General features: G+C 39.1%; 2 protein-coding genes and 1 non-coding gene across 4 annotated transcripts; 1 reads left to right on the forward strand and 2 right to left on the reverse strand.

Annotated features, from left to right (window-relative positions):
- Positions 1 to 149: 149 nt before the first annotated feature.
- Positions 150 to 6,107, reverse strand: LOC135616467 (protein trichome birefringence-like 13). The gene is made up of 6 exons (XM_065115685.1): positions 5,685 to 6,107; positions 5,411 to 5,588; positions 3,848 to 3,988; positions 2,870 to 2,990; positions 1,177 to 1,311; positions 150 to 622 (listed from the first exon to the last, which is right to left on the reverse strand). The coding sequence occupies exons 1-6, from the start codon at positions 6,103 to 6,105 to the stop codon at positions 365 to 367; spliced, it is 1,254 nt and encodes a 417-aa protein (XP_064971757.1). The 5' UTR covers positions 6,106 to 6,107; the 3' UTR covers positions 150 to 364.
- Positions 6,108 to 10,075: 3,968 nt separating this feature from the next.
- Positions 10,076 to 13,568, reverse strand: LOC135616468 (WAT1-related protein At5g07050-like). 2 transcript variants are annotated; one of them, XM_065115686.1, is made up of 7 exons: positions 13,264 to 13,565; positions 13,088 to 13,153; positions 12,863 to 12,979; positions 12,523 to 12,778; positions 11,479 to 11,634; positions 11,160 to 11,311; positions 10,076 to 10,380 (listed from the first exon to the last, which is right to left on the reverse strand). In XM_065115686.1, the coding sequence occupies exons 1-7, from the start codon at positions 13,443 to 13,445 to the stop codon at positions 10,206 to 10,208; spliced, it is 1,104 nt and encodes a 367-aa protein (XP_064971758.1). In that variant the 5' UTR covers positions 13,446 to 13,565; the 3' UTR covers positions 10,076 to 10,205. The 2 variants fall into 2 exon arrangements, with proteins under 2 accessions (XP_064971758.1, XP_064971759.1); XM_065115687.1 differs by lacking the exon at positions 11,479 to 11,634 and having other exon boundaries at positions 13,264 to 13,568.
- A 997-nt stretch (positions 13,569 to 14,565) lies between these two features.
- On the forward strand, positions 14,566 to 14,668 carry LOC135618092 (U6 spliceosomal RNA). The gene has a single exon (XR_010488916.1). It is a non-coding gene; the product is annotated as a U6 spliceosomal RNA (small nuclear RNA).
- The last annotated feature ends 956 nt before the right edge of the window (positions 14,669 to 15,624 follow it).

Here is a 15,624-nt window from a genome sequence, read left to right on the forward strand (position 1 = left end):
CTTCTCTAGAATGGTTTGTTTGCATAAAGACTTTGTGGTGCATAGTTTTGTGTTTCATCGAGTCTGACAAAGATGCTTTGATCATAAAAAGCCAACTCGCCTGACACAAATTCTTGCAATGAATCAGATGAAATGTAGACACGATAAGAAACTCCAAATAACAAAACCATATCCATAAATGAGACTGAAGGAACATCACAATTTTTGACACAAGTTCAATATAACCACATTAAGTCGATAATTCCTTGATTGCCGGGTTCAATCACACCTGACCCAACCACCCTTTGTATGACTGGATTCAATTCTAGGGTTACAGATCAACTGATACATGAAAAATCAACAAGTAACCAACAAATGAAAAGAATTAGCTGGTGGAGTCTTCCAGAGCAGCCATGAGCACATCATTCCAAGTGTCTGTCAACCCGGGCAAGCACCAGTGCATGCAATCTTCGTGCTTCTTTCTGCCCATGGTTGAAGGATGAGCATCCGCTCGGAACTCGCTCATGCGAGTAATGTCCAATACCTGGAAGCTTGATCTCTGAAGGGCCTTGTAAAGATGCTGATTTATGACACGTACCTCTGCATTTGTTGCATTCCTCTCCACAGAAAAGAGCTCTTCAACCTGAACCAGTTACATTATCCTTTGAAAGGTGAATAAAGTGATACTCTAATCATGTTAGTTTACTTCATGTGTAAGCATCTGCATTCTATGAGATGCATGGCTACAGGATGGTTTTCTTGTTGTAGCCTCTCCTTTCTATCAAGAATGTCATATATGGAAATTCAAATGGATCCAAGAAAGAGACTGCAAATTCTAACAAGCCAGAATAACAAGTTATCACGACAGCAAATATGGGCCATATTGAAGACCACTTGGTGTGGCTAAAAATGCATAAAATGATATCAGGATACAATATGCAACAGCTTGGTCCGAGGTTTTTTATATTATCAACTTTAGGCTACGGCCTGCATAGTCTAGTCCTTTGGGTCCAGTCCATGAGGGACCTCAAGGAGATGAATTGCCAGCTCTTATAATGTTCTTGGCTCATGAACTCATTGATGTGGGATTCTGTGGCATCACCATAAGCTAATGCTACGCTAAGCTAAATAATCTCTTAAAGAGACATTAATGAGGGATTATTATGCGCCAGTTATGATAAGTACAAAAGAACTCACCCTATGTGACAATAAAGGTTCTCTTCGTCGACATGATCCACCTTGGTTCCAGTCACCACCTTCAAAATGCCTTGGTGATTGTGTCCGGAAGAATGTTCTTGCACCCTTAGCTGCTCTTCTCTCCACATATGATATCTTTTCCATGATAAGAAGGTTACCACAAGGGAGATTATGAGAAGGAATACAACAAATGAACAAGATAAATCAAGATATGGGTTCCATGACACATTACACTATATAACAAATAAAGGATCTCTTCTGCAAAATGCTGCTCCAATATTCATCACAAAGGCAAAAAATTGGATATCAGGTACAAGAGCTCTCCTTATCTGGAATACAACTACTAAAAGGATGCCAAAACCTTCTCTAAGGTTAAAAGTTCAAATCAAGGAGAAAAAAGCGAACTGAAATGCCATCCAAATATTTCCTTCAATATTTTAGTGGGAATGTCAGATCATAATTTTCTAAAAGAAAATCTTTACACCTTAACTAACAATAAAATAGGGAAAAAGAAAAAGATGAAGGCCACAACCCTCATGGGGGAAGACCTAACCTATCCTATCTTTCATCACTACAAACAAACTAACGCAATCTTCTTTTTTTGTTCTACATAGGAAATGTATACCATTACTGATCAAGATCATGGAAAAAATATGATCATCTAAGAATATGGACATCTATAATTCTATCTCAACATATTATTCCAACAATGTTACGGACTTCATTACATCTGTCATGCAACCCTTATATCCATCTAACATTTTTTTATAATATGCCGTGGCTCCCTCTTCACCTAATATGGCACTATAATCTTCCCTGACTGCTTGTTGGCCTACTTTCTCAGGCTTGGTAGAGTCAAGTGGAGTGAGCATAGTTCCTTGCATGCAATTCATGTGATGTATCGCAGTTAAAGCATGCAGTCTCTTCAGAAAGAAAAGGAAGCACAAGCAAGATGCACATTGGCAGGCAAGATGATATGGGAGCCATCCATGTGTGAAGTGGTGCAATAACCCGCTCTTGCAATATATACATAGGTGAACAGAAAAAGAAGGGTCAGCTTTTGCCTATCTTACCAAATTGAAATGCTCAATTTAGATGAAAAAGAAGGGTCCACTACACAAAACTCATATTTGCTACCTCAAGTGCTAAAGAAGGGAGAAACAAGGACTTAGGGACCACCCACTGGTTATAAGGCAAAAATATCACAAGCAGTTAAGAAAGAAGGATCTGAAAAAACAAAGCACCTCATATCCAATTGTGGGAAATGAAAGGCTAGCAGGTTTGCGAGAGCTATATTTCTAAATTTGGAGGAGATCACTGACATTATAGAGTTATTGGAGGCAATGAATAATACTGATGACATGAATTTTAACTTGACTAGTATATACATAGTTTGTTTTTGGTAATTGGATTTATCATTAGCCTAAATCATTATTGTACTTGTCACTACAATAAAATTCTGAGGTTCAACACATCTGATGTATATCTAACTGATACACATCTAACAATGATTTAGCAAGGAATACAACAAAACTGCTTGATGAAATGCTTCAAAAATATCATTAAATGCTATCTTAAGTTTTCAACAAATATAAGCAAATCAAGCCACTAATAAATAATTAGCATGTCATAATTGGTTTTTCAGTCATTTAGTGACACAAATATAAATATGTCAAATAATTCATTGTCATACCATATGTTTTAAAGCTAAATCTATGCCAATTTCTGGAGTTACTGGAGGTAACACTGGCAATCCCTTTTCAAAAAAGAGCATTGGTGACTGCTCTGGATCAAATTTTGAGGGAGCCCACCACCTGAAAATTAACAAAATTAATGTAAAAGGTTCATTTATATAACTTTATAGACTATATATCTTATGGTTTTCAATTAATACATCATATACATATAACCCTATGCAGAACATGATTAAATCCATTTACATAAATAACTACAGTTCAAGCGAAGTCCTTAAAACCATATAATACGACCTGTTTAACGTTTCTCTAAGTCAACCTATGCCTATTATGATGTAAAGCATACCTCCATGTCTCAAGACTTAAAAACAAACTAGAAGAATAGCATAATCATTGATTCAGAAACTTGAGAAGAAAGCGGTACATGAATGAAACTCGCAACAAATATAAAAGTACAAAAGATAGATTCAACAAGTTCAAAGGGTGATATGATTGTATTGTATAGTGTATGTTTCTTATAACTTTTCATGTTTGTGTTACATTTATAATGCCAAAGATTTTTCTTTTACTAAAGAACTCCAAAGCTGTACGATTAGTTGATCTTAAGAAATATAAATCAGACAGTATTTCTTCGAATCTAAACCTTCTTTCCTACTTTCTTCTGCCCTAGTACTGTACAAGCAACATCCTTTTCTAAAACTGTGTCCTCTAGCAGGCATGCAAATCAATGAATATATAAAGGGTCCCTCCTATAACAAAAATCACTTAGTCTTCAGCTGATAATGGTTTATTTACAGCCATTATCTAACAGACAACAGTATATGTTCTGCATCTATTTTCTTATGGATCTCAATATCAAATGAGAGATACACACATGGATTCACATGATATACATTCACCAACAGAAATTCATAAGAGTCTGAGCAACAGCTTTCAATTCCAGAACTAAACACTTGATCATGAGAAATTACAATTACCAGTGACCTGTATTAAAGATCAGAATATGATGGAAGCTAGGTGCCTCTGCCCAGGTGTGTTCTGGAACATCAACATCCACCCTGTAACCTTGTTTGATACCAAGGGACTCTAAGGCACCTCCATTGTCGCTTGCTGACCACCTGAAAGTCATATGAAACAAGAAAAAGAATAAAAAAAAGAGTCATATTTCTTTAAGGGGAAATTTCTTATGTAAATCCATAAAAAACACAGAGAAATCAAATTTATCCCATAACATGCAAATATAATGTATATGCCCCTATAAGTGAATTTCTGTGAAATTTACCTAGCAATGGACTGTTAGGAACAAAGATAAATATGCCAGGTTAGCCTCTAATTAAAGAGAATGACATGTCCAAGTTAACGGAGATAAATTTATCCCAGTGTAAGTCAATCTAACCCTAACTTTAAAAGCTTAGTCAATCAATCACTTTGTCCAACTTAATAAATGATTACTTGATCCCAGTGCAAGTCAATCTAACCCTAACCTTAAGCTTGGTCAGCCCATCACTTAGACAACCCAATCTAATTGGAGACCACCTAATCTAACACAATCTTTGCAGGCCCAATCTCTCAGACACAATCCTCTGAAACCCAATCACTCCCAAATATACACATATATATAAACCACACACACACTACAGCCAATAAGGTCTATTATTATATCATCCCCAGTCCATGTCAGGTCGAATATGAAATTGATCATGCAAAAATTTGATGGTTTGAGGCACAAACTTCTGAACATGAATTCTCAATTGAAGTTATACTTCAAATTTTAACAAAAAAGTTGTAATAGTAAATAACTAAATCTTGGCCTTCACAACAAATCAAAGGCACCTAGGAATCAAAGATCTATACCTAAAAACAAAAGAAGTAATATGTCATACAGAGTCGACTCCAGTATCAAATATGTTCAAGAACTTCACAAGATAGAACAGATTAACAGTTTTAATTTGCTGGTAATCTTTTTACGAAAGTCTGAAACAATAGAACTTTTGATGGGACTAAGCATACTCCTTTTTTTGTTGTGCCTACAGTTCTTATGTCTAAATGCTGACCCAGAAATCTTCTTCTGAAGGCTTCCAAGAGATACGTCAATTATTTATATGTTGCACAAGACCTTTATCTGGTCGGAACAAGGTTAATCGTGATGGATCTAGGGATCAAAATCAAGATGGAGGAATTGGTTTTACAATTCATGGTGACTAATGGCAATTATCTACTTTCTTGTGCAGGAATATGATGAACAAGCATACTCTTTATTGTGAGGATGCCGTAATTTTGGTTGATTCTGATTCTAAAGTCCCAGTAGTAGGCATTTTGAACAAAATTATACCCCTCATTGGTCTAATCACTCACTGTAACTAAAAATATTTTATTTTTGCCAGATAGTTATGCCACTATTGTTCGAGAGGATCTTGGCCATCGGGGCATAATCTGCTACAAACTCCCATCTTTGGGGGGGGATCATTTGTGCTCGATTTTGTACGTAATATATGATTTTTTTTAAATAAAAAAAATGCAGGTAATCAACCATTACTCACCTGCCATACCGCACCAAGAGATTAGTCCGGTGATACGCAACAGTGAGATTATAATCAAGAAAGGTGAAACCCCTATCGGCCCCGGCGGGACGCCACTTCCTCACCCCTCTGCTCACCGATCTCAGCATACAAACAAGCGACACGTACATGTTCCTGTTCAACGAATCCCCCACAAACCCTGCACTAATGAATCCAACCAAAGGACGACCCAAAGAATTGACTTTTGCAAAAGATAAAACAGAGATCATATGTCCTATAGCCATCAGCAACCAACCTATGTTGGTGTTCCTGAAGCGTCGGAGGAAGCGGAGGGGCTCGAGGCGAGGGAGGCCGCAGCGAGAGGGCTGCCACCGCCACCGGAGGAGATCGCGGCCGTTGTGCTTCCCGCTGGCGATGCAGTTCCAGCCCTTGAAGATCTCCTTGCAGGTGTGGTCATAACGGAGGGCGACGGGATCCGGATCGAGGACCCAGGCCCCGTCGGAGTAGTTGCAGGGCCAGCGATTCTTATCCCTCGTTGGCTCCCCAAGGAGGTCATCGTACCGGGAAACGACGGAGGGCCTTGCGGCGGAGAAGAAGAGGGCGAGTAGGAGGAGGAAGACGAGGCAGAGGAAAGGGACGAAGCAGGAGAAGGATGACGAGGTGGAGAGTGGTTTCCTTGTGGTGGGTTTGGCCGCCATTGACAGTGCCGGAAGCATTCCCAGGTGGATCAACAAAAGGAAACCAAGTGAGGACTTTCTGGGTATTTTGAAAAAATTGAAGGACTTTTTAGGGTAATCAGTAGCCCTATTAGTGTTTTCTCGTTTTTTTAGGAACAAATTAAATATTATCTCCTTAACCATACTAGCATTATGATCCCATACTTAAAAAATTTATGTTGGCACCATTACTTAAATAAATAACATTATCTATCATAACACCATTAGGTACATTGACGAAAAACATAACACGTCACACCAAGTACTAGATCAACGTGAACGTGACATCACGTGCTAGATCAATGTGAACGTGACACCACGTACTGGATCAATGTGAACGTGACACCACGTGCTGGATCGATGTGAAAATGATAGATAAAAAAATAATTTTAACATCTCTTTCGTTTCTAATAGTGAGCAGCTTTGTAAGTATGTCGTCGATTGTGGAGAGGAGTTAGATGGGGTTGGAGATCATGCAATCAAAGATGACCTCAATTGAGGAGGTGATAACGAGGCTAATGAAGGCCAAGGGATGACCTTTAAGAACTAGGCGGGACAACGACTACACCTTGAGCATCCCAATAGTGCAGTGAGAATGACCACCACTGGGATGCTCAAGGCGTGGTTGTCATCGTCACCACCAAGGTCTTCCTCCTTGGGCCCCCCCTCGTAGCCATGTAGCTTAACACTGTTGAATCTCAAATTTTGATGATAAAACCAATCGATAGTATTTGTGATTTAATGTGCATTTAAGTGACGTAGGGCTAACGTCAATCAGAAAAGGCAAATTGATTAAAGCAAGAGGAATCAGACGTTGGGCCGGAGCAAACATGTCAAAAGATTGGACGTTGGGCTGAAGGAACGATCAATGTATCGGCATAAAGCTTTAGGTCGTGAATTTGGTTATCGGGCCAAGAAGATCGGACATTGCCCTAAGAAGATCGGATGTTGCGAAAAGACATCGATTGGACAATACACCGGAGAGGACAATGCGTCGAATGATCGGATGAAGTGTCAGAAGAACTAATGACATGTCGGACAACATAAGATTCTCTTGTAATCAATTATGTCTAGATTGAGTTAGTTTAGAGTCTAATTGAGTTGATTTAGAATGTAATTAAACCAACTCAATTAGGGGCCAATTGGGCCCAAAATATGACTGTTTTGAGCCAAGAGAAAGGCCCATTCAGTTACCTAAGTTTGGGATGTGTTGGGCCAAGTGAAAGGCCCAAATAGTGACCAAACAAATGAAACCATCATGGACAGTCTCCGAAACTATGTCAGGCGGTGGTACTGACATAATTTTATCTACTGCACTAATTCACCCCTCCTCTTAGTGTCGACTCGATCCTAACAAACACTTGCTATAGCGTTCCATTCCTCATCTTCGCCCACACCACCTTTAGCATATGCAGTGCCCACATCATCCTCCTCCACTCACTCGTTGCATACGGTTGGTTCAACATTGAGACCTCGATCGATGGCTATCTTCCTCCTCTTCCTGACTTCTCTTTGCTTATTCTCTTATGTGATGTTGCTCCTGCGACTCGCCACCTCATCGTTGGAGCTCATCGCGGTCGCCCCACCTCTTCCATGATGGTCGTCTATTATTGATCAGTGTATATATCTAAGGGTCAATAGAAGCAAGTTTATTATATTAGTCTTATATATAGATGATATTTTTATTTGCTAGTAGTGATCTCGATTTATTACACAAAATCAAGCTTTTTCTCACTTAGAATTTTAATATACTTGATATAAACGAGGTAGACTATGTTATTTACATCTAGATGTTGAGAGCTAGATCTTAATGATTACTAGGACTATCTTACAAAAGATATATTGACCTAGTCTTAGAGAGATTCAGTATACAATATTGTTTAGCTAATGATACAACTATTACCAGTAGCGAAAGATTCAATCAAAATCAATATGGATATTCCTTATGTAATGTTAAAAGTCTATTGTATGCTCGACCATCGTCGCTCCTGTATTGCTCAACCACCTTCTCTCCTATACTGCTCGTTGCCGCCACACCTACACCACTCACCACCACCGCACCAAACCCAGCATGCCCGTCGCCCCATCATCTCGACCCTGATTGATGATGGTCTCATCATTGTAGAGAAGCTTACTGCCTATGCAACAACTACCTCTCCCTCTCCTCCCATGGTGCTCAGCTCATCGTCTTCCACCCCAAGGTTGATGAGATCTCCGTCATCATCGTCAACACCACCTCCAACCCCTCTGATACGATTCATCCCCCTTTTTATCTCCTCTATTTTGATATACATATGAATCAAATATTTCACCCTGATAAATATGTTTAATTTCACTTTGAATATTACATTAAATGTGTTCTTATATTGTTAGACAAATACATCATCAACCAAACTATTACTTCTTTGCTTTTCATATCAATAATGGAGGATTCATGGTGACATTTGCGGTAGAAAATATGCAGCAAGGTCCTCTTCCATCCTTGTTGGCAATAGTTCATATGCTCCGGCACCACAACGAATGCACTCAATTGTGCGATGGGTGAGCATGTGCAACGATCGAGTAGGTGCGATGAGTGATTTGGGTCTGGTGCAATGACAGCGAGCGGAGAGGTATAGGTCGAGCGAGTGCAATGGACGAGTGGAGGGTAAATAAGTAAAAAAAGGAGAGGAAGAGAAATCGATTAGGGTGAGAAATGGATATAAATTTAATAATTTAAAAATAATAAAATTATGTTTTTATTCTTTGTATTAGTGTTTTTTTTTACGTGACAACAAGTACGATTTTTTCTATTGTTGAAGTTGATGACATAAGAAGAATTAGGGTTAAATTTCACTTTCGTAAGTGTAGAACTCCGATGCTATATTTTAAAGTATTTGGATCGAAATACTAATCATAGTTAATTATAGGGGGTAATATGTAATTATCATATGCTCTAATGATGCGAATCCACTCACTAGAATCCCATCATTAGTCTGGTAACTCTAGTCTAGTAAAATAGATATACATTAGCCTAAAATCCTTTAAGACTTAGTTACTAATAGTAGAATATCTAATTGTGTATAACTTTAATAATGGTGTTACAGGAAAAATATGAACGAATATTTTTTCGAGGAGCGAAGATAGATATACTCATATATTTTGGAAATGATCTATACGAAGACCAAGATCGAGTATGAGTTTTTCAATCTAGCCTTCCGATACTTAAGTTAGTCCCGATGTTGATGGATGAAAATAATAAAAAATATATAATTTTGATTATTTAAAAATAATTTTTTATACCAAGTAATAAAGGATGAAAATATCCGATGAAATATTTTTTAGGAAACAACTCATAACCATGCCTTTTGAACTTATGTCGAGACCAAATGGGCAATATCTCATCTATGTCAATCAAATTATTACCACATGTCGAGTTGTTCGAGAATATTTCTCCTATCAAATGATATTTTCTCGTAATGGTGCGGCATGAAATTCGTCTGCATACTAATATATCTTAAGCATCGACAAGGTTTATTAGAATTTAATATAAGATTGAGCTTTGGTGATTACTATTTATTCAATTAGAGCCTTATATCTATTTAATTTTGTCTCACGTGGCATTTAATTGATATTGATTACAATACACTTAAATTGCTTTTACCTGACGCTCGGATTCATCTTACGCGTCAAACCTAATTTGATTTGTGCGTGAGAAGAGATTATACGATCGGGCTTTTTACTGGTCACGAATTCAACATCTTATGAAGGATGTCTAATATCCGAATAATGTCACGTGGAGATTTGTGATTGTAGTTTATAAGGTGACATACTGTCATCACTAGCAATATCATCTTCATTTGTGATTGTAGTTTATAAGGTGGAGATTTGTGATTGTAGTTTAGCATCGGAAATTACTGGCGATATTTTTAGAATAGCTTTATCATCCTCATTCGATCATCAAAAGGGGATAGAAAAAAAGAATAAGGCAACTCAAAATCCCATATTTATTTTTAGAAGAGAAAAGACAAGTAACTCCGCTCGTTTACCAAGTAATACAAACGCTAAAACAAGGATTATATATTCTTAAACTGGCATGACAGTCTAATTAGATCAGACAATTAGGCTAACAGCGGTTCCTGGTTGCTTGGTTCTTCGTAGACGCTCGTTTCATTTCTGTCCCACTCTCCCACTCCGTGAGTTGCAGCAAAAGACTCCCCAGTTTTGCTGCTATCTTGAGCTTTGCCCCACAGAAACAAGAAGAGGCCTCCGATGACCATGACCATGGCTATCAAGCTACGTGGACGGAAGTAAATGAGAAAAAGGATGAATTCCGATGATCACCTTCTCTAGAAATTATATTTTTTTTCTTTCTCTCACCAAATCTTAATGGATAATCTTCTCTGGAAGCTCTAAAGTAACTCTCTCTAGAAGTCTTAGAAAATAACCCAGGAGCACACAAAATATTTCTCACAACCTAGAAATATATAGAGTGTTGATAGAAGAATCAAACCCTAATTTTTAGGGTTTTCTCCTTTCACAATATATATATATATATATTTTGCACTAGGATTTCTTGTCCACCTAAGAAATTGACTCCAAGAATCCAAAACATATGTATGTAAATCTAAACAATTAGAATGATACATGAAGTTCCAATGATGCATCGAAAGGTATTAATTTTGGAAGGCGGGTGTTAGCTCTTTTATGTTTAGTCATGTGCCTATAGGGATGACAAGTATAAGTTAGTCAATTTTGATCTTATTAAAATTTTATCCTTAATCTGAAATATATTTTCTTTTTTCTGTTTAAAAAATGGCAAGGATGGAACATAGGACAATTAATGCAAGGATGATTGATCATTATAGTACTTGATGAATTTAGAATAGCATGGTCTAAAATGTTCAAGACTGGAATAATGATAGTATGCCGGTACAATCATTATAAGTTTATTAAGTCTTCTCTCAATTTGGATTTGGAAATAGATGTTTGAGCTACGAAGAGGAGCCAAGTTAATCCAACAGTAGGTACTACTTCTAAGAAGGCAGGGAGGGAGGGAGGATCCAAGTGGTTACCTGCTCCAAGTGAGTTGCACATGAAGCAGCAATGGCTCCAGTATGGCCACCATGACCGTCGACACGGGACTGAAAGCGGTAACGTAAACTGGGCCCGTTTCCTTCACACACCACATCATGGCGAACACCCCAAACCCTGCACAGAATATTCCCTGCAATGCGATGAGGAACATGGCATTCTCAGTACCTAGATCACGTCCACCTAACGCCACCATATACATTGACGGATTGATTTAGCATGGAGAAGGAAGTAGCATGGAGAAGGAAGAAGGAAAGAAGAGAGAGAGAGAGAGAGAGAGAGAGAGAGAGAGAGAGATACACTGTAAGCTATGGCCAGTAGCTGCAAGTCCCACCCGAGCTTCAGAGCTGCAGGCTTTTCAAAAATGAGTGAGATAACAGCGCATTGGAGGCCGCCCACCAAGTTGACAAGCCCCGAAAGGGTGAGCTGAGAAGGGTATTGGGCCACGACACATGCCTGTGATCGGGAGTGATAGTAAACATCAAGTCAAGCTTCGAGTTGTTACCGAAAGCAAAACGAAAGGGTGCACGTGCAGGTTCTAACATAACCTTTAATTATACGTATAAATACGGCTTCTTAATACAAGTAAATGTACGCATGCATCCGAGGAAGAAGACTTTTCGCAGAGACCAAATCAGAGCTTATCGTCCTTTCTGCTTCCTTGCTGCATGCAATACGATGGGCTCCACGATTACCAACGTGTTAGATGTATCACCGTCCAAACATGCATGTGGAATAGTTCCCATGAAATGCTATTAGTTAGTTAATAGACATTTGGAGTTGGGTTTGAAGACAAAGAACAAGACAAGCAACGTCGAATCTCTCTCTCTCTCTCTCTCTCTCGGTCACATCGTATCCACCAAGGAGTAAGGGTGGAGGTGAGGATGAATCATGCAGGTGCTGTCCTTAATCAATAAACAGATTTGTTTTTTATTCTTTATTTACAAATCGAATGCTGCTTTCTGGTATCTAATTTCCATAATTTTTAATTCATGCGTGCATCGTGTGAGTTAATTACCTGTAGCCAATAATATCCTCTAAGGGTTTATGATTCGTACCGACCTAATACCAAGTGTTGTCACCTCTTCCCTACGCAAAAGAAATAACATGGTTGAAGTTAATGGCGAGGCTTATTTAACATTGCAATATCATTCATCTCCAATTCAATGAAAGGTCGGTGCATAAGATTAATTTTTGTGCCTATTTAGTCTCATATAAAAAAATGAATTAAGCTGCTAATAAGTATATTCCATGACACTAAAATAATTGATTTCTTTCGGTTGAACTTGTGGGTCCAAAATGAGGAGAGAGAGAGAGAGAGAGAGAGAGAGAGAGAGATATGACCTGGTAGAGTAGGAAAGCTGACCACGCCGTAGTTCCCACGATTGTGAACAAGGCCCCGAGGACGAAGGAGGTGCCACCGCCGAGGCCATGGAGTCGTCGGACGTGAGGTGAGAAAATTGGATCCATCTGCGCTTGTAGCCCCTGGCCTCCGTTATGATCCTTGAACAAGGTCATCACCATGGCACCTCCCACGCACAGAAACGTGCCGAGAATCTTAGCCTGTCCCGTCCTGTTCTTTATGCTCACTTCCTCCAGTCTGATTACCCAAGTGATCAGCACCAACAAGCGTACAGCAGTAGAGAAAGACCAGACCGAGGGAATTTTTACCACCTTACCGTACCTGAGGAGATACGCCAGCAAAAAAGTAATCGCGGGTTGGAGATTGTTCATGGTGCTGACGAGGGTGGAGGAAGTGTAAGCCAGACCAGCATAGTAGAAGTTCTGACTTATGCTTATCCTACACGACGCATTTACAGCAGCATACTAGTCAGCTACCCCGAATTCTATGTCGTAAACAAGATTGATTCATCAGCAGCGACAGATTGGTTCTTGCGTGTTCGCTTACCCCATCAATGCCAAGAGAAAGATCTGTCCCGCGTTCTTCCATCTAACTGTAAGCCTCCCAATCTCCCTGCAGTCAACGAGGGCATGCAGCAGGAAGTGATGAAAACCAGAGAAAGAAAGAAAGAAGACGCTACGTTACTATGCATGCAGTAGAAGACTTTGTCGGTGTGGACGTACCTGTCAAGGAAGCAAGCGATGGGGCAGATCGCCACTGCCGCAATGATCTGGCGATACAATACGAAGCCGTAGTGGCTCATGCCGCGGGTGAAGGCGAGGCGGGTGATGAGAAACATGGCGGCGTAGGCCACTTGCACGTAGATCATGCCGAGCAGAGGGCCGCGCTTTCCCATGAACGCCATGCCTACTGATGATCAGATCTCCCCTTTCTGCGTCTCCTCCACCTCTGTATGTGTGTGTGACTGGCACTTTAAGAAAAGTATTTTAGCCATGATGAAATGTCAACTCATATTTGAGTCTACTTCTACAAGCTTCATATGGTAATTCGCTTTCATAAGCCCTTGTTATGTTTCGGTAGACGGTCATTGTCATCACATAAATACAGATTGTCACCAGCTTAGAAATGTCAATGTTACACCGAACGCTAGAACAACTCATGTCCTTTTTTTTTTTTTTTTTTTGCGTCTTTTTGGGGTCATATCACACTGGGGTCATAATCGACTTATTAATTTCCAATAAGTGACTATAAGCATATATGAGTTAGGACTACCGAAATTATCTTTTTTTTTTTCTCAACAGAGTTAAATTTAGAAGCACAAACTGATGTCTTCAAAATATATTTCTTTTCTTTGGAGAGTCCATTCCCCACCCTAATCAACTTGATCAAATAAAATAAACAAATTGCCAGCAGAATTTGTTGTTTGGAGGCGACTGAGACGATTTTGGGGTGTATAGCCATAACACGGTACGGATAATAATAATAATAATAATAATAATAATAATAATAATAATAATAATAATAATAATAATAGTCTCACAACATGCCATGAACTTATGAGGATGCGCAGGCCAGCATTCATGTGAGTAATGTCATGTTAATAATTGAGTTTTTTCATCTATGGCCCTATAAATAGATGAGTTTTATCACAAGAAAAAAAATATATATAAAGACTTATATGTAAGAAATAAAAATTTTAATTTTATCTTTTGTTTCATCCCTCGATTCGTCTAATTTTCTCTTTTTTTTTTCTTTCCCCCCTCACGCACAACCATCGCAATTATGTGCGGCCCATTAGTCCAATCTATTTGGTCGGTCGACCATTGGTGTTTTATCCTTTTCGATATGTGAGCTCCAAAAAGTATCTCTAAGGGTAAAGGAGACATAACGGACTTATGAGCCTTTGGTTCCCATACTCCTCAACCAATGTGGGATTAAATGACCTTATCAATGCTCCCTCCTATAGCGGAGCCAAAAGCTCATAGCCAAAGTGCATGACTCATAGCCTTATCACTGCTCTCTCCTTCTCTTCGGAGACATCCGATAAAATTAAAACGATATAAAGAAGATTAGTATGGCCCCTGCATAAGGATGACACGTACAAATCGAGAAATTTTTCCTTATTATATTGGCGCTATAAGGAGGGCCCAAGGCCTACACATCGACCAAGCAAACTCGCTCCCGAGTTGTGCACCTTGGCTATGAGCTCTTGTCTCCCCTATAGGAGGAAGCATTAATAAAACTATTTAAGCCTACATAGGTTGAAGAGTATGAGAACTAAGGGCTCATAAGTCCACCAGGTCTTTCTTACTCTCAGATGTAGCTTTTGGAGTTCACATGCTCCAAAATGATAAAACCGTACGAGTATACCCATCGCCTAAAACGGACAATTCTTCGTGAACCTACGGGCTACCGCAATGGTCGACTGACCAAATGGTCCCTTATATTTTACTATTCATATATAGTTTTGAGTTTCTACTCAGATTTAAATTATTTGGAGTATTGAGAATTCAAATATGAAGAGAATCCTTGCAAACCGGATTCTTTATGAAGGATGGAATCTGATGTATGGATCATCGGAGGAAAAGTTCTTTAAGAAGCTGATTCCTTAAAACTTTTGCTGCATCTTATGCTTTCTCTCTCTCTCTCTCCATGCAGATGCTTGAAGCTAATGAAAGAAAAATTTGGTGGGGATCGATTTCTGTATACACGACGACGAACGTGACAAAAAAAAAAACACATTAGATAACAAAGGTATGAAATGAGTGGTCTCAAAGAATTGCTGGTTAAGCAGAAGCAGCAGACTGTCAGTGAACCAGCCAAGTGTGACAAGTAGGCTGAGGATAGATTAGAAAATGGTGCATCTTCTCACGAGACAAAACCACAACTTGAGGGAGAAAGCAGCTAACCATGATTACACTGCGTCTCCAATGCTTCCTGTTCTTGAAAGAAGGAAGAAGCATCCAAAAGAGAGAGGAACGCAGCTAGTAGAACTTTACAGATGCAGAGAAGCGTCAACATCTGTTCCAATAGAACGTCATAGGGTCCTAGAGTCAAGCGAATTGCACGTCATTGGACCAGAA

The sequence above is a fragment of the Musa acuminata genome, chromosome BXJ2-7, assembly GCF_036884655.1.
Source record: "Musa acuminata AAA Group cultivar baxijiao chromosome BXJ2-7, Cavendish_Baxijiao_AAA, whole genome shotgun sequence".
In the NCBI taxonomy this organism is placed as follows: Eukaryota; Viridiplantae; Streptophyta; class Magnoliopsida; order Zingiberales; family Musaceae; genus Musa; species Musa acuminata.